Source organism: Suillus subaureus (genome assembly GCF_016647635.1).
Source record: "Suillus subaureus strain MN1 chromosome Unknown BJ212scaffold_10, whole genome shotgun sequence".
In the NCBI taxonomy this organism is placed as follows: Eukaryota; Fungi; Basidiomycota; class Agaricomycetes; order Boletales; family Suillaceae; genus Suillus; species Suillus subaureus.
Window position 1 is genome coordinate 655,360 of NW_024538566.1, and position 20,969 is coordinate 676,328.

A 20,969-nucleotide genomic window follows, 5' to 3' on the forward strand; every position below is an offset into this window, starting at 1 on the left:
GTGACTGCGTTCCGCACCGCAACAGGACAATGATTAAACTCAAAAAATAAAAATAAATAAACTACCTTCAGAATCGAATAGTTTTGCTGTATTACTATTGTTTTACCCCTCCGTAACAATGACTCATCCCTGTATTGATCGAAAGGGCTGTTATGGGTAGAATGGGTAAAGGCAGAAGCCAGCATCATCAGACGAGAGTGCTAGGACAAGAATCATGCAGCGCAGTACTAGCTAGTTCTGTTCGAGATAATCAGCTTGTGAAACACGACAAAGTTTCGCAACGTACCTCTGGTATCCTAAATATCGTTATTTCCTGTTTATCAAGGTCAGGTAAATATAAGTCAATAGAAAACCACACAGCATACCTGTTGTTTGAAGTACCGCCGATTCTCCTCATCAATAAGCACGAGATTCAGGTAGTACCGTGTGCTAAATTTCTTGTTCACTTCGCGAAACGTTGGTGTCAGGTCAAAGCCACCGAGGAATAGTCGAATAGGGATTGTTTCTCCTAAAAGTCAGTGAGAAATGAGCGTAGAAAACTGTATGTTCGGGCCCACCTCTGACAGGAGCGCCATCCATGATTTCGAACTTTGTGATTGTTTCACTCTCGTTGTACTGATTTGGTGGCGAGCCGGTTGTTTCGCGTCGTATTATAGAAAGCTCCATGTGCTTGATTTTAATACGAACAAGCAGAAAATATATCTTGCCAACAATCACGTCCTTCAGGTGATACCTGACGCACGGTCAGCACTCTGGCCGGTTGTATAATAGATTCTAACACACTTTGACTTGTTGTATTCGAATTCAATGTGCAAACAATCCTCAATGCCGACTTCCATCTTGATGGAATTGTTACTATCTGGAGGCATGCGATATGAGTGTACCCAGATGTCTCTCTCCTTCGCAACATCCGCCATTCGTCTTGCAACAGATACTCGTATAAAGTAGCTTAAGAAAAGGTCAATTGACATCTGCATGGCGCGAGAAACACCATACCGTAGCTTGACATTAATGCCCTGGTAACTCTCGAATTGCTTCTCGACATTCTTGAAGAGGAAGTCGAAAGTCTGAGCTTGACGCAGGTCCCCAGGCGATGCCAATTCTTGAGACAATGATAAAAATTCGTGATGGTGCCCCCGATCATAGAACAACTCTGGAGTCGGACGACAATAAGATATTGAGGAACTATGACAGATATGTGAAAGCCCACCGATGCTGCCAACGAACTCAACCTTGATGCCCTCATGAGTCATTCGCTTTCCATCGCGAACGCGAATGGTCACCTGCAGCGGTGAGCATCTCCGACGTAATAATCCAGCTAAGATGCAATACATACCTGCCCTGCTACTGAGTCACCGTCATAGTAAACTGGACATGAAGCTGTGCGGTCCTTGTCAGTCTTTATATCCACCTGCTTCCGCAGTTCCTCTCCTTCCAATTTGATGTCGACGTCAACGGGGGATGCGAAAAAGTATGCCATTGACTGGGAAGCTCGTGAAGGAGGAAGTCACAAATATTTACTGCCTCGACTTGAATCACAAAAAGACTAATGCCTATTTATCTGGTGGCTCAGCTAGACTATCAGAATTGATGTTAGTCGGGCGCCGACAGTCTAGATGAGATTTGGAGGAGATGACGAACGTCCAAGCCACAAGGCACAGTACTGACGAGGTACAGTGCAATTTCTTCCAAACAAGGAATGCTATTCCCACACTCTCACAGACCCCTCTCTTAGGGGGTCTTCGTAAATACACAGCAACACAGTCGAACGGCTTTCGTACAGCACTTTTGCTTCCTCACTTTTTCCACCATGTCCGACTTTGAAGGTGACTTCGATGATGAGCTCCTTGAACTTGCTGGCGCCACTGAGAAAAAGCGCAAACACCAAGCATCAAGCTCCAAGTCTTCCACAGTCAAGAAGCGCAGAACGGAGTGAGCCTTCTCCTTGATCCGGCTCACCGCTGTGCTCATCACAAATCTCGGGGAACCACAGAGTCTCAGATGACAGTGACGCAGAGGATGGGCCGGAGAGTGAAGAGGAATCAGAGGTAAAGTTTCCGCTTGAGGGCAAGTACATAGATGAGTCGGATAGGGAGCGGTGAGTGCATCTCGAACACAAGTGCAAGTGTAGTTTTGACACTGTCCTCTATCAATCTATTGCTGCGTATTAGGCTACTTTCTATGCCTGAGATTGAAAGAGAAGAAATTCTTGCTGGACGGCAAGAGGAGTTGATGCGAATACAAGACAAGCGAAAGCTGCATGAGATGCTTCAAGCACAATCTGGAGATCCTGAGAGCATTTCGAAAGCCGCAAAACGTACTCAGAGTGCTTTATAGTGCAGGCGCCATCTGATACTATTGTTTTGCAGGCCCACGTACTTCCCGAGGCGCCACAAAAGAGAAGTCTCGCACACTTGACGAACTCAAGGCTAGGCGAAAAGCAAAGGACGAGAAGAAGCGTGTGCGTGTGCTGATCATCAGTATACTCACGTCTCTTATATTCCAAGTAGACTAAGACACACTCTCCTAAGCGAGACCGGTCCTCCTCACCGAATGACATGGACATGTCTTCAGGCGAGGAAGAGGATGGTCAAATAACGCGCTACGAAGAAGAAGAAGAGAAGGACAGGAAGCTATTTTCAAAGCAGCCTGATCCTGCGGATGAGCCTTCGTCACTAGAGGACCTCATGGGATGCAGATTAACGCGGGACCAACTTGCGAAATATTGCATGGCTCCTTGGTTCGAGGATTATGTGAAGGGTGAGTGCTATGGTAGTCTATAATATGTTGCGTGCTCAAGACCGAAGGTGGCTGGGTTCGCTATCTTGTGGGCCAGGATGAGAAAGATCAGCCACAGTATAGGATTTGTGAGATACAAAGTGAGTGTCAGAAATTAGAGCGTGAATGTTTTGTCTTATTTGAGCCAGACTTGGGAGTAAATCTCACGAAGCCATATAAGATTAACGATATTACGGTGAACCAGACGCTTGAGCTGAAGCATGGCAAGTCGCTCAAGGCGTTCCATATGGACAAGGTGTCAAATGCCCCGTTCACACAGGTTTGTTTCCTGCTGCCACCGGGGTTTGCATTCACTCTATCGTGATCTAGCGAGAATTCGAACGTCTAGGGAAAGTGTGTTTTGCAGATGACGTCAAGTTACCATCCAAGCGCACTCTTGAGAAAAAGGTTGCGCAGATGTCCAAGCTGATCACACAGCCTGTGACAGAAGTATGAACTTTTCCATTACCTTTTCAAGGTTGTCACTGCTGAACTGGGCTTAGAGTGACATCACCGCTATGTTGGCACGAAAAAGCCAACTATCGAATTTGCCATCTGGTGCCTCCCTCACATTGCAGCGCTCGTCACTAGTGCAGGCCAGGACACTTGCAATCCGGCGACAGGACTATGCCGAAGTTGCTGAAATTGATGCCAAGTTGGCAATGCTACCCGCAGTAGCCACTCCTGCTCGGAATGGAGGTGAAGAGTCACTCAATGACAAACTCGCGAAAGTGAATCAGCGTAATCGCAAGGCCAATTTAGAAGCAGTACGCAAGGCTGAAATGTTGGAGGCCGAACGTAAACGAAGGGAACGCAAGATGAATGCCTCGGGCACCGCGACCCCAGCGGACCCAAGTGCGAGATTAAAAACTGTTCCGAGGTTGTTCAACGATATAATATCAAGGTTTGTACTCTCACTATTATGGTTGATGTCACTTGGTCATCTGTCTTGCCCCTGATTGCATCATGCCTCGTTTCTCTGGCCATCAACTTCAAATCCAAATGGAATATCATACAGATCGGGTACGCCGAATATAAATGGGACGGGTACGCCTGCACTACAGGCCCATGGTGCAGCTGGTGGACGATCAATATCGCCGCTCCCACCTTTAGCATTGTCTGACCCGCGAACAGGCACGAAGAAGGACAAGAGCCTGGAAGTGTCTGTCATCGAAATGATAGAGGTCGATCTTGGAGACTTTTAGAGTTGTGTTTCAAGTTTTGTTGGATTATGATCATCTTGTATTCGGAACTGTGTTTGCTGTAAATATTATTGTTCAAATTATAGCCACCTCTCTGCAGTGGTCCAAAACGAGTCGACTGCCTGAAATAGCTAACAACTAGTTCCGCTATTACATATCACGTGAGACACGACACGTGTGGATGAGATTGCGCACGGTCCAATTAAACTTCCGTTTTGGGACGATCATCTTTGACTAGTGGTCGTCTTCGTATTTGTCTTGGTCGTTCTTGCCATCATCCTTGCTTGCTGTCGCCCACGATGACGGGCTCTCCAGCCTCACTTGAATCATTGAGCTCGCCCTCTCCATCACCACCGCCCCAAGAAGATTCGGGCGCCGGCTTGGATGCCGAGTCCGAGCTATCAGAGCTTACAGACGATGAGCTCGTCCAGGAGTCTCAGTCGCCCAAAAAGAAGACTAAGACATTCATTGACGGAGATGCTGAAGATGGTTCACGTCGTCGGCAGCCCCGTCGCGGAGGAAGAAAAAAGCGTGGCGGCCTGGTCCCTGCCCCGATGTGGGACTGGGCATACAAATCGAAGAACTTGAACTCAAATTCAAATTCAAAGAGTGAAGGAAGTGCTACACCCGGCGTTGAGGAAGAGGAAGAAGAAGAGATGGCTGGCCCGCCTCGAGCTATGGAGGAGGAAGAGGATGACGAGAATGAGGATGACCCGAGGGACGACCTCGACGGCGACAGCCCCGACGGGGATGCCGACGCTGATGAGCCTCTTGACGATGTCGGCGTACTTGTCAATGGACGTGCAAAAGATTATGACGATGAGAGCGGTGCTGCTGATCCGCAAAATTCCACTTCTAATTCGGCAGTGGACGAAGAACCAGAGCCCTATGCCTCTGACGAAGATGAACTGGCACTTGTCCCTCCAAAGCGCCGTCGCCTCGATGACCTTACAACTTCTCCTCCAAAGCGTCGTAGCCTCCTTGCCCTCTCAAATGGATTACTTGAAGGAGAAGCCGATGGAGATGATGATGACGATCCTCCCGCCCTCAACGACCACGAAAACGACACCGAATCTGAGGACAATGACAGGCCTCCAGATGCGGGCTTGGACGTAGACATGGATAACGAGGCAGAGCCACCCTCAGCACCGGTCAAGGCAGTCACAACTGTTCCATTGATTCCCATTGACATTACAGCTCCACTGCCAGCGTCCGTCGCGCCCATCGCAGCTGCCGCTGCCTCACACTCAATCATGGCAGGTTCAACAGTCATTCACCCGCCATCTCCCACACCGTCTGCATCTTCTGTGTCTGGGTCCCGCTCACCCTCCTCTTCGCGTTCTCCGTCGCCCAAACCTGAGAACGGCAGACCACACCGTAAGAGCAAACGAGGCAAGAAGGACAAGGATGAAGACTGCGACACCGCGACACTAACAGCTCCAGACGCTGAGTCCGCTCTCCTTGAAGCAGAGGTGGATGATGAATTAGACATGGAAATGGAGTTGGAATTGCAGCCCGCTCACCGTGCCGAAGCTCTGGATGTGCTTGCGACTATCGAGCTGAAATTTGCACTATTGAGGGAGAAGGTGTATGTCGAGAAAATGGAGGGACTCGCGTGGGAGGAGGCATTGGTTTCCGAGGGTGTGTATGTCTACCCGTTTCAAACTTGTCCATGCTGAAGATCTGCTTTAGGAGCACACCCAGAGCTTATACATCTGCAAGCCGAACTGAACAAACGTCGCGACAAACGTCTTGCTCTTGCTTGCAGAAAGCGCGTGTATGAGGTTGTATCCGCCAACAAACGGCGGAGGACAAACGAAGACGCGGTCTGGAGTTGGTGGAAGGTGCGTTTGATGCGCGTCCTGTTCATACCCGCTACTCACTATTTGATGACTCGACTTAGGTCGCGCGAGATGACCTGCAAACAGAGATGATTGCTGAGACCAACCGTAAACGCCGTAAGTTGGAGCGCGAGCGCAGAGCTATCGAGAGACCTCAACCTCGTAGGATTATTTTCTCTTGCTTGTGCCTGTATGGTTCATGAATGTTCTGTTCGCAGTGCGCCGTATTCCTAACGCAATCCCTGATCCGCCTCCCGCACCTACTATTCGTCAAATTGCACAGATATTGCCTCTCACAACTTCCCGACGCCACATGCTTGCGACTGCATACCCCGACTTGAACGCCCTCCCTCAAGCAGATGCGGCTGCAGACCTCGATTTCCTGCATCAGCACCGTATGATGAATGCGCGCATGGTCATGGGCCCAATGTATGGCGCGCCTTCCATGGATGCTCTAGCATTTCATGGTGGCCCAGACGTGCGCATGCCACCTCCGCCCCCGCCATCTGTATTTCAACAACCCAGCCAGGGGTACCCATTGGGTGCACCAGGACGCCTACAGCGATTGCCTTCTGGACCTGCCCCAGCACAGTATGATAGCCTTCCTCCTCCCGCATACGGCCCAGGAATGCCGCCGCCACCGCCTCCTCCTCACTCAGAACAACAATTCTTGAATGTGGCACATGATACAACGCGATTTGCAATGCCCAAGCCAGCGGGTGGGATGGATTGGAACATAGGAGCAGAAGGACGACGCCGTGAGGAAGAACTGGATCGTGAACACCACCATCGGCACCCGCACCATACGCATGCCCCACCACATCATCATGTTGGTGGTCACCACCATCACCGTCACCACCACCACGTGGTGCATCACCACCACCCGCCCGAGCCGCAGCCGCAATCGCAATCGCAGCCAGAAATAGTTAATCATAAGCAGCAGCACTGGAATAAACATGGGAGTCGTCCGTCATCCACTCATCCACCATATGAAGAACGTGACCGACCTGTTGCGACGCCATTTGTATTGGCGCCGTCGCATAATAGTATTGCAGGCTCGACTTCGGGTCCTGGATTGCCAAGCGGTCCTGCGCCATCGCCAAGGCATGGCTGGATGCATCAGGATGACCGGGAGCGCCCACCCCCATTCCAAGCTCCACCAGACCGCTACCATTCCCCTGGACCTCATCGGTACGCAGGACCTTCGTCGAGTCACCCTCCACATCCACAATCTGCCCTATCCCGCCAAAATTCATCAGGAGTTTCCCCACCTCGCGCCCGACCCCTCCCTCCCAGTCCGTCGTCAATACCACACCCTGGGTTGCGTTCGCCGTCACGCTTTGAGCCTCATGCGTCTACGGCTAGTAGCCCAGTGATGAAGTCCAGGCGACCACTGTCTCCACCTCCGATGTCTTCGTCAAAGCTTGGTATGCCGCCTATTGGTCCAGCATCTGGGTTTTCTCCTCGTCTCGCGGGTCCCGGAGCACCGCCTAGAGAGATGGAGGGTGGTATGAATAGTGTCGCATCGTTATTTGGTGGGGGAAGCAGAACGGCTTCCCCCCTCATTTCATACTCGCCAGCGACTCAAGGTCCACGACCTGCTTCGTCGAAGGTGAATGCTATACAAATAGTAGATGGACCCTAATTCTATACTTGTTCTTCCCCTTTCATCTTGTTGGGCGCCGTACATATTGCATTTCCCCCCTTTTCACAGTAATTATGCCTTGGAAACCTGGAACTTTGTATATTCTCTTGGGTCTTATTACAAAGCCTAAGGCCAGGATGGAATAGGGAGTTTTTGCTAAGAGATTTATCAAGAATTTTATTAGCTTACGGGCCGTCGATTTTACACTTAAACTACTAGAACAATATATTTCACTGCCCGGAGCTTGGAGATATAAAGATAAGCCGGAGTTGAACGCTGAGCGCTTGAGCTAGGGACACCGGCCATGCGGATGATTTCCGCTCTGACGCCCAACCGCCCGATGAGTCAGGCGCACTGCACTGTGCACACTCGTTATCGGCCGACTACTCTATCCCTACTTTACCCGAGACCTTCGTTATCTCTACGTTCTTTAGAATCAGTCAAATACAGGCTATTGTTATATACCTAGGGCAGCGTTTTTACAACCCAGAATACCAGACTTTAACATTGTCTATTCTCTTGTGCCGGCTACTGACTTCGAGCTAAACAGTAGACGTCGCAGCAAGTCAGTAATTCTCAAGTTTGAAATGTCTAACGACCCCCCATCTCCCGTATCCTCACCACTTTCTTATCTCGAGCTTGTCAAGATATGCGACAATTTTCGCCTACCACCTAACTATGGCTCTATTGATGTCTTTCAAAGGCCTTCCGATACAGACTCTTTTGTCCCGTGGACACTATCACAGTCTCTAGGAAGTCCTGCTGTTGGGCTCTTGAGGCTCGACGTAGTAAATCTCCTTCGAAAGGAGAAACCTGGGACGTGGGTCATTCCAGAACCCCAGGCCGGGCACCGTGTCAGCTTTGATGCATCAGTCAACACCCCGAGAAAGCGCATTGCAGTGCTGAAAGAGCTCTGTGAGCGCTGGCGCGACACTGGTGTATTCCCTGCAAGCATCGGGCCCCGGAAATGGCGGAACGAGATGTACCCTGTGTATCGGAATCCTTTTGGAGTGCACGACTACTATCCTGAGAATGATTCTGACGAGGGACTAGGAAACTACGCCTTTGAGATGGAGCGCGCTGCATGTGCTCTTTTTGGTGTCGTAACCTATGGGATACATATGACTATCTATCAAGGGATAGCCAGCAGCCCACAAGTGAAAATTTGGGTCCCAACGCGTGCGAAGACGAAACAGACGTGAGTTTAATCGGTCTGTTCATAAAGTACATAGCTGAATCGCCACATCAGGTGGCCGAGCTGGTTAGATAACACTGTTGCTGGCGGGATACCCAGTGGCATGCCTGTCTTCGAGAGCCTCGTCAAGGAGTGCGAGGAGGAAGCCAGTATGGAAGCAGACATCGTGAGGGATCATGCGAGACCCGTCGGAACAATCAGTTATTTCTTCAGGTATCGGTCTGTCAGACATTTGGGGTGAATCACGAAGTATAACCATGGGATGACTACAGGAACAAAATGCACTTCTTGCAACCAGAGGTCGAGTAAGCGCTGCCTGATTCTGTGTATAAATCTGTGTATAGGGATCTCAATGACAACGCTCTTTAGATACAATTACGATCTCGAGGTACCACACGATACTCCGTTCCAGCCCCGCCCATCAGACGGTGAGGTGGAGTCTTTTGATGTACGTATATAAGTCTCTACCTCTCGATCACGCCAACCGATCCTATGAAATAGCTGCTATCGTTGGATGAAGTGAAATTCAAGATGCGGCAGGGAATCTTCAAGCCCAATTGCGCCGCCGGTAAGTGCTAATGCAAATGATCCACAAAGTTTGCATTGAATTGACCACATAGTCCTCATCGACTTCCTTGTCCGACACGGCCACTTGACACCCGATGATGAACCCGATTATATGGAGATCGTCACGAGATTACATGGGAGATTTGAACATGAAAGATGGTGCCAACAGGTATGCATATAGGCAAACGTTTGTTGTGCTGTTACAAATACTCGTGCGTTACTGTAACTCCAGTAGGTGTGCGTTTGCGCACTCACATATGGAAGCATTACATGCCAATGCGTGGAGACAAGGAAGTTCAAGACAGACGTCTATCACATGTATAGCACTAGTAGTTAACTTGATAGCACGGAACCGTAGATGGGTATATGGCTGGCACTTTTCGTCGACGCCATTATTGGCACAACGCCGGTGATCAGCGCTCAGCTATCGAGGCTGCACAAGGAACAGGTGGTCTTTCTTCTTGCCCTTCAGGACAACTTCAGGACAGGTGGTTACACCTGCAAGCCGGACCCAACCGCTGTCGCAGAAGACCCGGACAATTAGTGTGTGGATCGGGTGGACCCACATCTCAGTCTGAAAACTTCTACTTCGAACACTCAACCGATGGTTACGGCAGACAACCTGAATCTCGATGTTCTCGAGTTAATTTTTACATTCGTCTCTGGAAATGATCTCGTTGCTGTCTCGTCTGTTAGCAAGTCGTTCCTCGCTGGCGTTATTCCGTGTTTGTATGCCACGGTCTCTTTCACCGCAAAGCATGCCAAACGATATAGGCCCGAGGGAGGGGTAGGTCGAACATTCGTGAAAAAGCGTGTTTCTCATAACTATGCATCAGATAATGTCACCATTCCTCACCCTCCGCCATCACCCTGATCTAGCTGTCCATGTTCGTCACATTGACATACATTGTGCACCGTTCGTCGCGGTTGGACAAGTGCATCCGAAATTCCTGTCGGAAACTGCGGACGCACTGAAGGTTTGCAAAAACCTAACATCGTTTGTGTGTGGGCCGAGGATCCTCCCAGCCCTGCTCAGCTCCCTGCAGGGGAAAAAACGCTTGCAGGATGTGCACGTCTATGCCGCACTCACAACGACACAAGGGGAGATGCTGCAAAAAATCACAACGCTGCGAAGCCTGACTCTGGACTACCCGACCTGGAATGTTGTAGATTCGCTGACGAGATGGGCGCAGTCGTTACAACGGACACTTTCGCACCTCACGATCTTTGTGCGTTACTTTTGCTTACTTTCAACAATCTGCTGAGGTTTGGTTAGATGTCTCAAGAAGTGAATGGCATACTTTTGGAAGCCTTGCTCTGCCTGCTGCCTCGTCTTCGTGGGCTGCACGTCATTGGATGTTCAAAGGCTCCTCATACAGTAGTCATCAAAGCTGTCACAGCATACACCCCATCGTTGAAGGAATTTTCTTTCACTATATTCGTACGACCTTGCCTCATTGGACATCTCTGATACTTGCTTATTTTCGGCAGGAAAATACCCCTCCACCAAGTATTTTTTACCCACTTGCTATCACCTTACCCAACCTGCGGCATCTCGCTATTGATGTGCGCCCGATATCTGATATGACGGCTGTGACAATTTCATCGCTCTTTGTTTCATTGACCTCCCTGTCTACACTTGTGCTCAAGTTTGCGGATCGTCAGCTCCCTATGTGGAACTCTGTCATTGATCTCATTGCTCCGTCTAACGGCGTCACAATGCCTTTAAAACGTCTTGCTCTCATGGACTGTGCAGTCTCAATCGACATGGTTGGAAAGCTAAGCTCGAGGTGCAAAGATCTGGAAATGCTGGAAATACCACTGCCAATCAAAGACATTGTACGCTTTTTCTCCTTATGGCGGAGATACATCATCACAGGAGTCGTTCCAGCAAGCCTTTACTACAGCAATATCAAGTTTGAAAGAATTGCACACGTTAACCGATGTTGGTGATGCCCACGCAAGCCACGGCCCGCGTGCGACCTTGGCAAGGAATGATGTGAGATACATGATGCAGGCGTGCGTGAATTTGAGGACGATAGTAAGTGATGGGCGGACGTGGACGGTGAGTTTTCGCATTCTCATTTGGCGGCATTCTTCGGAGGTAGCGCATTGAGCTGACTTTACCCACAGGGACGTCCGGATTTTTTCAGCGGTGTAATGGTTACACCCCAGCGTTACAAGGCCAATGCAACACAACATTGGTTTTCCCCTTTAAAGGAAGATTCATATCCGAGTTAATTGTCGCTGTTGTTCATCATGCTAAGATCAGATAACCGCACTTATAATCTACGACATCCGGTAAATGTAATTGATGTAGGCTACCACTGATGAGAGTTCTTTGTATCTGCGACACTTCAGATTAAAGACATCTCCTAGCCGCCTTTTATGTCTCATGAGTCTCTGGTATTTTGCATCATATTTCACAGCGTTGGTTTCCCCGAGTTGAACCTGGTAATCGGTCACGTGCCATCTGAAAATATACCAATTGAGCTGCAAGTTCAACCGAGGCCCCTATTCATCTCTCTCTACGAAGCTTCCACCAGAACGATATGACAGTGCCCCATCACAAGACCGATACGTTGTCCCTTAGTAATTCGCACTTCCTTCCCATCCACCTAGATAACCCTGAGCCGCACGTCCATCAGCTGCCAGTGGAACTTTTACAGCAAATATTTTTGCTCGTTGTCAGCGACTCGGACCTCTCAGACTGGCCTAGTATCTTCAAAATGATAAATGCCTGCACCTCGAGAATTTTTTGCAGCCCTCCTATATTCCTCACCCGGGTGTGCCACCTTTGGCGAGTTGTCGCACACTCAACGACAGAGCTTTGGTCGTGCATCCAGGTGACGCTTCCCGGTGAAGCCAAACGATCCAAGCCGTTCCCCCCATGCCTGCTTCAATGCTGGCTCGCCCGCTCTGTTAGCCAGCCTCTCACCATTCGCATCAATCGAATCAGGTTACCATATCGTCTCTACAAGTATGCCAAGCGCAAAGTTATACGTGGTTACTGCCCACTTTCCCAGGCAGATTTTCGACTTCTCGAGATTCTTCAGTCCGAAAGCAGGCGGTGGGAAACGGTGGTTGGTGCGTCATGTGGAGGCGAATGGCCCAGATCTAAGTTGGATACGCCACAATTGAAAACCTTGGAATGTAGCTGGTCAGTTCTTGGTAAATTCAACGCACCAAATCTCCGTCAGCTACGCATCAGCGAGGGGATGGCTGGCGTTCTTATTCCTATCTACAAAAATTTACGACATCTTCATCTCCAATGGGCTTCCCCCAGTACTATCCGCTCCGTTTCAGTGACTTCTCCTAATCTGGAGACAATCGTGGTGGAGGGCTTAATCGGCGATTGTTGTCGCGCTACAAGACAATCGGTCACGTATTCTTGTCTTGAATCATTGACTCTCCTTTTGCCCTGGAATTGGCACTGGTTCACCGAAATATTCTACGACCTCCATATTCCTGTGTTACGGAAATTAACTCTAGTGGGGTGCCCAACCAAATCAGGGGTTGATGGTATTATGGATGCGCTGGCAGTTACTGCAACTTGCAACTTGCAAGTGATAGACTTTCAGCCAACCACGCTCGAGGATGAAGTAGATGTGGATGTGGTTGAGCCGTTGCTTTCAGTTGTGAGGGAGATTTTGGTCCGTGGGGTGTTGCTCCGATGTCGCGCCCCGCACAATTAGTCATGCGGACCTTGTATGCCCTACTGCTTTGAAACAGCACGAGCATTGCAACTTGGAAAGTTTGTTACGGTAGGGGGAGCGGTAGGTCATCGTCGAACACACCCATGCATAACGCAGTTCACGACGAGTCTAGGAGGAAAAGCTTCCTGACAGTCTCACTTGGGTTTCTGGCATTTTTATATAGGTATGTGGCTATATGACAGTACAAGTAGTAGTGCACAATATGAATGAATTGTTCTTTTGCGTCGTGTTAGTCACTAGCGGTGCACGATGCGTGTTGACGCGCTCGAACGAATCCCTGAGTAATAACGTAAACCGTGAGACCTGGCATTCAGATCGAACCCTCTTATGTAAAAGAGCATTTGAACTTCGAAATTTAAGCTGGTATATGGTAGTACTAGTATGTCTTTCAGCAAATAATGTTGGTAGCAACAAGGAGACTGGTACATCGTGATTGCACTTGCAAGGACAGTGATACACAAATTAAAGGGCTACACTTCTATGATACGCTATCGATACACACCGTACAATATGAAACAACACATGGCTCTAAAATATATGAAATGCGGGGTTGGTTCATAAGCTGTGAATGGGCGTCAAACATGAAATAAGATCCGAAACGTAAAGATAAGAACGCCCAACGAGAAAATATAACACCGGACACGCATAGCTGTATGCCTAAACGCCGCATAGCTGGGCTTGAGGGCCCACAACCCAAGTAATGGAGCTAGGGCCCGCGCGTTTCGCAGTTCGACATGTGCACACATCTCGGCGTGAAACGGTACTTGTTTCGAGCCTAAATATGGATAAGAGTTTCATGCCCGCTTATAAAGATGTCCCCGTTCCCTGCCGCTATTGGCCGCCCAGCTGGTCCAGCCAAAGGCTCCAGAGATACCCAGAACAAGGCAAACATATGGCAGTGATGAAGACTAAGAGGGGGTGTACGTGAGTGAGTGACAGCCTCAGATAGAATCCGAAGTACCTGTGAAGACGACGATGGGTATCTATAACGGGTTATTCGCGAAGGTCCATCGAAGATTTCATATACAGGTTCTGAGGTTGATATGAAGGGGGTTGAAGGGGTGTGCGCCTGTCTGTTAGGGGAGAGAGATAGGTATTGCCGCATTTTGCGACGATTTTCAAGGGCTCGCGGCAATAAATGTGCCGGGCGAGCAGGGCCATCAAACACGATGGGGGGAGGTAGTGAGGAGAAATGGCGAGCTCGAGTGAAGTTGCTAGCGGCATTGCGCAATTTTTCACCGTTGCGTTCGAGGGTAGCAGCACGAGTGGTCGTGGCTGTTCGTCTCACAGGTGCGCAAGACTCCCCCAGGCGTACTGGGGCGTCAAAGATGTCAAAGATTGGCAGAATAGTGAGTGCCTCGTATTCTTGCGCAGTCACCGTAGCTGACATGGATGAGGACAGGCACGCAGGTAAGGATTGTGTGACTCTTCCAGATGATGCACCTTGTAGTGCAGTGGCAATTGGGCGACGCAGCGAAGACATGGCTGGATAATAAGTGGGACGCTAAGCATTACAGTCTGTAGAACCCGCTTTTATATACCAGATATGATGCATGGGATGACCGGTACTGAGATCATCTTAATCCGAAGATACAGGGGGTAAAACCCATAGAATTTTCTCTGGGAACAGTGAGATCTAGAATAATCAGAAAAATACTTGTAGCGGAATTGAAGCGGCTATAGTGAAATGCAGTTCGACTCATCTGTTCAATCACAAGACTGCGCCGACCTCGGTGGAAAGCATGGAAACTGTGATTTCTGATGCTGCCAAGCACTCTATAATTGAACATAAGTTTACTATGCCACACTACTCTTCTTGGGATAAACGGCAATAGAATTATGCCAAGAGCATATCTCCGTCAGCAGCTTGCCTATTGCCGACTTCTTTCGTTGAAAGCGCAAACAACCTTGAAACGAGCCTTGCTTGGTCGCCGAGATGAAAGGTGCGGATGCCAGACGACCACTAACCGTTGTTAGTAGTTAACTCATGATCAATGGGGAGCTGTGGAAAAGATTTACATTTAGAGAAGGATGAACGAGTGCCGCATAAACGCCGCCACGGCCCGCTAGTACTGTTAGCCATGGAGATTAATATCGCACAATTGCAGATCCCTTACATACTAGGTATAGGCTCCCGACGTGGCTGGAATTGTAGTTGCATACAAGGTAGCGAAGAGGACCGCCAAAATGAGGAGATTATCGAAATGAATGATTGCTTGTTGAGAGCATCTGTGGAAATCTGATATACTATTAGTTCCTGTTGACACTAGTAGCGTTGAAGACTTACCTTTGGACGAATACATAAAAGGTTGCCAAGGAAGATGAGTACACATTGTACCATGACATTTTGAGAGAGGCGTTCATTTAGCCGTCGAGGCCGGGTGCGTTTTCCCCACAAGCTCAAACTCAGATCACAGCTTGGAAACTGAGATACGTATTCTAGCATGAATCTCACATAATATGATCTGAGTCTTCTCCGAGATGCGGCCTGAAGGCTGTATCGCATCGAATCGTGCAGCTTCCATGCTGCCAAGCATCTCACCGAGCACACGGGATGAGGTATATTGAAGGTGCTGTGCAAAGAAACGATGAATCCTCGTGGGTTCTCCGGCGAAACGTTGTAGATGCATGCCCTAACTCGGAATTGAAACTCAGCGTCCACTCGGTCGACCAGTCGTCCTTTTTGACAGAGTAACTTGTGCTCGACCTGCAATGTCAGACGGAACACAAAAAGCTCATTCAGCATCTGGATATAAGTTTAAGGTATCTACATCCAGGCGTCGACATGATGTAGGAATTATACAACTACTATCTGCCCCAAGTCCGCCCCCAGTCAAGAACATTGACGAATTTCGATTCACGCGCAGCTGTCACTCTGGTCAGCGGAAAGCTCGTCAAGTGGCAGCTGTCTGACTCCAGCTGATATGCGGGGCCTTCAATTGCTTTCCATTTCAGACCTGTACATGCAATTAAAAGCCTCGTTGAGTCCATGTGTTTGTCTTCATATCCATGAACCGGATCGATAGGGCTGGACAACACGAGGTCAATTCCAATTACTAGAAAAGCATTTCCTTCAGCCCAACTTGCTGATCTATATCCTCTGGCCCCTCGACGTTACATACGATGACCGTCGTTTTATCCTCGCCTCAGAGCCCAATTTCAGGTGGTCCGCTACCTCAATACGGGTATGGCTCTGATCATACCTTTGATCACCTTATTCAGGACAACCCCTTCTTGTTTCGGGTATATACTCCGAAGCAACGCTCCCCATTCTTTGATGCTACCGAGCCCTACTTTGTTGGCCAGAAGTACAACGAGCAATATAGAGAGGCCGCAGAGCGACTTCGACAGCCATTTACAGGCAAAGTCAGTAGCTTCAACGAGCAGTTATGCGGATGTTGCCCAGCACATGGACTGGACGCAGAGACACATGTCTCCTTATATCTCGACTACGTTCAGCTTCGCCTGGGCTATTTGGGAGGCTTCCCGCAGGTACCGGGTTGGTCTCAAGCATGACATTGAAATCGCCATCATCGATGCACGTCAGCTCGCCGGTCGAGCTGCGACCGCTCTGGAGCTACTAAGAAAGGGCACACCCAATGAGTCAGTGTTTTTTTGATCGGACTTTTGGTTGCTCTGATAAGCTGATTTCATGACGTAGAAGACATCTGGACTACTGGAAGTGGTACAGATTCGCATTGGAGTCGCAAGACGTCCTTGTTCATGGATCTATCCCCGGTTCGGCTGTTCTAGCCTCAGTCCCCCTTCTAAGCATCATCGACAAACTCCCGTCATACTTCCTCCGCCAAGATACCGTTGTCGATAAGCGGTCGTCTTTATCGCAGTTTAATATCTTATCATGGGATACCATGGATCGCAAGCCTAGTTTCCGCCAGTTCTGCCAAGATATGTCGGATCAGTTCTTGCACCTTCCCACTGAGCATCGTCTTCGCGATGCAACTGGAAGCTCCGTTCGCTTGGCAATGACATTTCTGCGTCCCTGGTTCCATAGTGTTGTCGTCGACGATTTTACTGAAGCGACTGAGACAGTCTGCAGCCTTGCCTTCATAATTGCGCAATGGCCAGCTCAGTGGTGGTCACGAGACCACACCGAGATGTGGGATGTCATTCGCTCCCTCGTCCAATCTGTCGGCGAAGAAGTTCGAGAGAAGCAGAAGGGAGTAGGCGGTTGAAGAGGTTCGGAGATTGCAAGGGGTGGTTTCCAACCTTGAACGTGTTGTACAAGACTACGAAGAGGCTGAAGTTGCTTCATCAGTCGATTCCACGAACGACATAATAGAAGCCGAGGTCGAAGAATCCATTGTTATGCCCCCCTCCCCCCCAGCGTCTATCGTCGAATGGTCGATGGACGAAGATACTCTTATCTTAGCGCTCCCAACAGCTACCGCCCCAGCAGCAGCATCTCTTTCGCAGCTACTCTGGTTGATGTAGCCACGCCTGGTTCTGAGAATCCGGATAGCAATCGGCCGAAGACACCTACCCTCATTTTTGCCCCTACGATTGTTGTTCACCAACAACAGCAGTCCGCCATAGAGCGGACTCAGCCTATACCAGAACCGGAATCTCCACACTGGAGAACCTCAGCGACACCCAAAGCACCGACCGCATTCGCTAGCCGAAACCGCAACCTGTATCGTCACAGGGCTACTTGTTGGCGCCTTCATAACTCTCTGTGTAGTCAACTCTCAAAGACGTACCCTCATCTATGTTACGTAGGACCCCGGGCCAAATGACGAGATGGGAATAGCGCAGTGGGGAGGTGTTGTAAGATGGCTCGTGAAGTAATACTAAAAGAAGATTGTATCGTTACAGTATAACCTATTGGATATCTATGCGCCGCAGTTCGATTTCTATCAGAAACCGAAGCCTCCTGATATGATCGATAAACTCGATCTATATATATGCAGTAGTCTTTCTGATGGACATGCATGCTGGCGATGACTCGTTATAGCCCAACCCACGTTCTGTATTTTGCCACGTCTCCTGCATGACGTTCCACAATAGCCTGCACTTCGTCTCCCCAGACAGCTCTCGGGGTTTTTCTTGAATGTGCTTCCTCGGTCTGCGGTGTCAAGCACTTACTAACGTGCTTCGCTGCCTCCGTGGATTCGAAGACCACGCAGTTCTCTAGAGTGAGTGGCTTCGTTGGGTCCCACCGCAGGAGTGTTGGGTGTGCAGGAACAGCGTGAGGAGGCACGACAGAACGACCGAGATGCAGATCCTCAAATATCAGCGCGACATCATCTTCGTCGATAGGTAGTTTACTGCGTAAAGTGTAAGGCAGGTCAAGAGATGTGATGTGTAAACTCACTTGATCGGCTCCCCAATGAACTTCGATTCACGATGCAAGAGATCACGAAGGAGGCGCTCATAAAGCTTCTTGCGATTCTTTATGGGCAAAGGGTTCAAAATCGGTTTTCCGGCCATCTCACAGAGGATGTAAGTCGCGATGTGCAGCCCGAAAAGAGATGGCAAGGAGCCTGCCCCGCGGAAGAACAGTAAGATACCAGGATGCCAGTTTGCAAAGAATCAAAGCATACCGAGGACCGGTAATATTCGCACTCTGAAATCATCGAATACTCCAAGTTCTTTAACGTCGCCCTTCTGGAATTCTTCCTCGGGAAGGGGGAGTAACTTCACATCTCCAGGGACTTCTGTAGAATAAACGACAGGAATCCCTGAGGATACACCCTGCAGCCGTAACCTGCGCCGAACAGAACGTGCGAGAGGGTCGTACATGGTGTACGAGATGTCACTAATCTGAATTCTCGTAGGATCTGTCTTTGCACTAGCTCCCATAGACGAGAACACCTACAGTAGCATGAGTTGGATACGATTGGATATCAGTCAGTGACTAGGACAAACTTTGATGTGGTGCTCATGGCAATACTTCAGCAAGTCGACTTTTGTGGTGATGTTGTCTATTGCATCTTTTCACAACAAGCTGAATGGAAGACGAACGAGATCAGGAAGCACATTGACATACCGATGACCCAGTCTGCTCCCTCTAGCAACCTTCCCCCGTCTTCCTTCCTCCAGATCTCAACGCGGCTGTCCACCTCCACCCACGCGCTGATCTGCTTGAGAGTCCGCTCAATGCATGCCACCTTCGGCATTCCTACATCCGCAAGTACAGCTGTGGCATGTCTGTTCAACGAAGAAAGCGTCACATAGTCGAAGTCCACCAATCGGATCTTCGACACGCCTCTGCACGTAGTTAGTGAATGACAATAACACGGGTAGTAGACGGTAATAAGCACGTACGACCTCACCAACATGACTGCCACCCAGCTACCGACGCCACCGCACCCAACAACGACAACAGTTTTTTCCCGAACGCGTGCCATACCCTCATCTCCGAAAAACGCATAACACCGCGCGAGCTGCTCTCTGATCAGCTCTTCGTCATATCCATCAGCACCAATGCGAAGAATTTGTTCATTCAATAACTCATCGCCCTTTGGTATCAAACACTGTTTGGGACCTTCATCCTGGTCTGCTATTGACTTGAGAATGTCTCGATCGAGGTTGCGTCTCCGTTCGCGTCGACTGTAGGCATTATATGCAGTAAACAGGCCTGATGTCAGTAGAGATGCAGATATAGCTGCCAGAATCAGCTGTGTCCTGTGTGATTGTGCAGAAAAGACATTCATGAATGAGAGATCGCGAAGACCACAATATTAATGGTCGTGTAGGGTGTTGAATGCGTCAGGTCATGTGCATGAGCTCGGAAGAAAAAAGTGTTACTCCAAACGTTCATGATCCGCTCGATCAATAATCGGTCAATGCATATTTTGGCAACGTCTGTGTCCTTGTGTAATATTCCCGTAGCTCCTGCGCATACGCATGTACGTACGTATTGTAGAACCAGTGGAACAACTTGAACGTATTACATCCGGATTCAATCGATGAGACACTCAAGCTGCCAGTGTCTGGCATCTGGCATGTACTCCGTGACTCGGACCTGATGCATACAAAGATATGATATAGAGCTCGTTGATGAATCAATGACAAAAGTATCGTGGTCCAATCGTGATCTTTTGAGTCTTTACCGCTCAAGTTGGTGCTAGCCCACATAGTTGTTACCGCTTACTACTGTCGAGATACGCACCTAGGTTCGTCACACCGTCACACGCCTGGCGAATCGAACCTATTTTTCGTGACGGTCACACCAATTTTGAGGCTGTTGAACCTAAATTGTGACAAGTGGTAAAAACGCAAAAAAAAACATCTAATGCATCCAAAAGTCTTTGTACTGAGTGTTCGCAACACGTCTGCGCTTGCCACGGCCCTCAGCCTCAACCTCCATAGACCCATCAGCCATAGATTGAAGCCCTGTCATGTCATCCAGTACCCCTCGCTCATAGCTCTCTGACTCGTTATCCGCCAGCAAATTACCCCAGATCTGTCTGAGCACTGAATCCCTTGAGAGGGGCATCCCATGGAAGGCTCTCTAAGACATCTAGAACCTCGTCAATAATTTCCAACTCTTGTCCGTCAGTAGGAACAACATCAAATCTGTCATAGACCCAGTCGTGTGATGCGCACCAATCACGCTGATTCTCAAGTGCATGCGACATAGTGACCCAGTATGACACAACCCACATTGGAAGTGGGTCATTGGGGAATGAAGGATGGATCACTGATTTATCTCCATCTCAAAATGCACCTCTATCATGATTGTGAAGGGACGAGGCTGTTTGAAATGGTGGAACAGGTCAGTGAAACAAAGTCCATGGGCAACTGGAGCAAAGGGGACTGTTTGGAAAAAACAATTCTAGCAGCTGAAGCACTGTTTTCTAACACTGTAGGCAGGTTGATAAGCAGTAATGCAGCGACAGAAAGACTGCCTGAAGGAGCAATTGAGAACTGTGCAGGCACAGATAACACATCCTGGAACTTAGCCTCTGAGGCAACATGAAGGTCAGGCATGGTGTAGAAAACTTGTATGGGAAATGTTTCAGACCATGTCCATCTTGTGGACTGAGCTATGGCTTGCTTGCC

The 20,969-nt window shown here is 49.2% G+C and overlaps 9 protein-coding genes across 9 annotated transcripts; 6 read left to right on the top strand and 3 right to left on the bottom strand.

Moving 5' to 3' along the window:
* Positions 1 to 77: 77 nt before the first annotated feature.
* On the bottom strand, positions 78 to 1,653 carry BJ212DRAFT_75701 (vacuolar protein sorting-associated protein 26-domain-containing protein). The gene is made up of 8 exons (XM_041343993.1): positions 1,337 to 1,653; positions 1,211 to 1,283; positions 997 to 1,153; positions 784 to 948; positions 558 to 733; positions 366 to 508; positions 287 to 313; positions 78 to 237 (listed from the first exon to the last, which is right to left on the bottom strand). Exons 1-8 carry the CDS (start codon positions 1,478 to 1,480, stop codon positions 232 to 234), a joined length of 891 nt encoding a protein of 296 aa, XP_041194851.1. The 5' UTR covers positions 1,481 to 1,653; the 3' UTR covers positions 78 to 231.
* A 157-nt stretch (positions 1,654 to 1,810) lies between these two features.
* On the top strand, positions 1,811 to 3,983 carry BJ212DRAFT_1298425 (plus-3-domain-containing protein; the record flags this gene model as incomplete). Its single annotated transcript, XM_041332696.1, has 10 exons — positions 1,811 to 1,932; positions 1,994 to 2,098; positions 2,172 to 2,317; positions 2,370 to 2,461; positions 2,511 to 2,760; positions 2,808 to 2,879; positions 2,928 to 3,058; positions 3,109 to 3,228; positions 3,282 to 3,682; positions 3,797 to 3,983. 10 exons carry the CDS (start codon positions 1,811 to 1,813, stop codon positions 3,981 to 3,983), a joined length of 1,626 nt encoding a protein of 541 aa, XP_041194852.1.
* Positions 3,984 to 4,279: 296 nt separating this feature from the next.
* On the top strand, positions 4,280 to 7,466 carry BJ212DRAFT_1479285 (Sds3-like-domain-containing protein; the record flags this gene model as incomplete). The annotated part of the gene is made up of 4 exons (XM_041339850.1): positions 4,280 to 5,621; positions 5,673 to 5,824; positions 5,884 to 5,983; positions 6,040 to 7,466. 4 exons carry the CDS (start codon positions 4,280 to 4,282, stop codon positions 7,464 to 7,466), a joined length of 3,021 nt encoding a protein of 1,006 aa, XP_041194853.1.
* Positions 7,467 to 8,053: 587 nt separating this feature from the next.
* BJ212DRAFT_1268450 (NUDIX hydrolase domain-like protein) lies at positions 8,054 to 9,409 on the top strand (the record flags this gene model as incomplete). The annotated part of the gene is made up of 6 exons (XM_041330731.1): positions 8,054 to 8,664; positions 8,716 to 8,874; positions 8,934 to 8,966; positions 9,031 to 9,109; positions 9,163 to 9,229; positions 9,282 to 9,409. The coding sequence occupies 6 exons, from the start codon at positions 8,054 to 8,056 to the stop codon at positions 9,407 to 9,409; spliced, it is 1,077 nt and encodes a 358-aa protein (XP_041194854.1).
* Positions 9,410 to 9,832: 423 nt separating this feature from the next.
* BJ212DRAFT_1268584 (uncharacterized protein) lies at positions 9,833 to 11,469 on the top strand (the record flags this gene model as incomplete). Its single annotated transcript, XM_041330738.1, has 6 exons — positions 9,833 to 10,015; positions 10,065 to 10,457; positions 10,505 to 10,669; positions 10,720 to 11,067; positions 11,120 to 11,293; positions 11,362 to 11,469. 6 exons carry the CDS (start codon positions 9,833 to 9,835, stop codon positions 11,467 to 11,469), a joined length of 1,371 nt encoding a protein of 456 aa, XP_041194855.1.
* Positions 11,318 to 13,215, top strand: BJ212DRAFT_76071 (uncharacterized protein). Its single transcript, XM_041344005.1, has one exon. The coding sequence runs from the start codon at positions 11,781 to 11,783 to the stop codon at positions 12,921 to 12,923; it is 1,143 nt and encodes a 380-aa protein (XP_041194856.1). The 5' UTR covers positions 11,318 to 11,780; the 3' UTR covers positions 12,924 to 13,215.
* A 523-nt stretch (positions 13,216 to 13,738) lies between these two features.
* On the bottom strand, positions 13,739 to 14,427 carry BJ212DRAFT_1268254 (uncharacterized protein; the record flags this gene model as incomplete). The annotated part of the gene is made up of 2 exons (XM_041330720.1): positions 13,739 to 13,852; positions 13,906 to 14,427. 2 exons carry the CDS (start codon positions 14,425 to 14,427, stop codon positions 13,739 to 13,741), a joined length of 636 nt encoding a protein of 211 aa, XP_041194857.1.
* A 1,606-nt stretch (positions 14,428 to 16,033) lies between these two features.
* On the top strand, positions 16,034 to 17,220 carry BJ212DRAFT_76174 (uncharacterized protein). Its single transcript, XM_041344008.1, has 2 exons — positions 16,034 to 16,547; positions 16,606 to 17,220. Exons 1-2 carry the CDS (start codon positions 16,132 to 16,134, stop codon positions 17,135 to 17,137), a joined length of 948 nt encoding a protein of 315 aa, XP_041194858.1. The 5' UTR covers positions 16,034 to 16,131; the 3' UTR covers positions 17,138 to 17,220.
* A 690-nt stretch (positions 17,221 to 17,910) lies between these two features.
* Positions 17,911 to 19,618, bottom strand: BJ212DRAFT_1268319 (uncharacterized protein; the record flags this gene model as incomplete). Its single annotated transcript, XM_041330723.1, has 6 exons — positions 17,911 to 18,229; positions 18,277 to 18,445; positions 18,506 to 18,776; positions 18,831 to 18,895; positions 18,952 to 19,172; positions 19,230 to 19,618. The coding sequence occupies 6 exons, from the start codon at positions 19,616 to 19,618 to the stop codon at positions 17,911 to 17,913; spliced, it is 1,434 nt and encodes a 477-aa protein (XP_041194859.1).
* Between the last annotated feature and the right edge of the window lie 1,351 nt (positions 19,619 to 20,969).

Coding starts and splice junctions, on each gene's coding strand:
- BJ212DRAFT_75701 (XM_041343993.1), bottom strand. CDS start 1,480: ATGGCATACTTTTTCGCATCCCCCGTTGACGTCGACATCAAATTGGAA. Junction 949..996: donor GGCATTAATGTCAAGCTACG/GTATGGTGTTTC, acceptor CCTTTTCTTAAG/CTACTTTATACGAGTATCTG. Junction 734..783: donor TTCGAATACAACAAGTCAAA/GTGTGTTAGAAT, acceptor ACCGTGCGTCAG/GTATCACCTGAAGGACGTGA.
- BJ212DRAFT_76071 (XM_041344005.1), top strand. CDS start 11,781: ATGACAGTGCCCCATCACAAGACCGATACGTTGTCCCTTAGTAATTCG.
- BJ212DRAFT_76174 (XM_041344008.1), top strand. CDS start 16,132: ATGGCTCTGATCATACCTTTGATCACCTTATTCAGGACAACCCCTTCT. Junction 16,548..16,605: donor AGAAAGGGCACACCCAATGA/GTCAGTGTTTTT, acceptor TTCATGACGTAG/AAGACATCTGGACTACTGGA.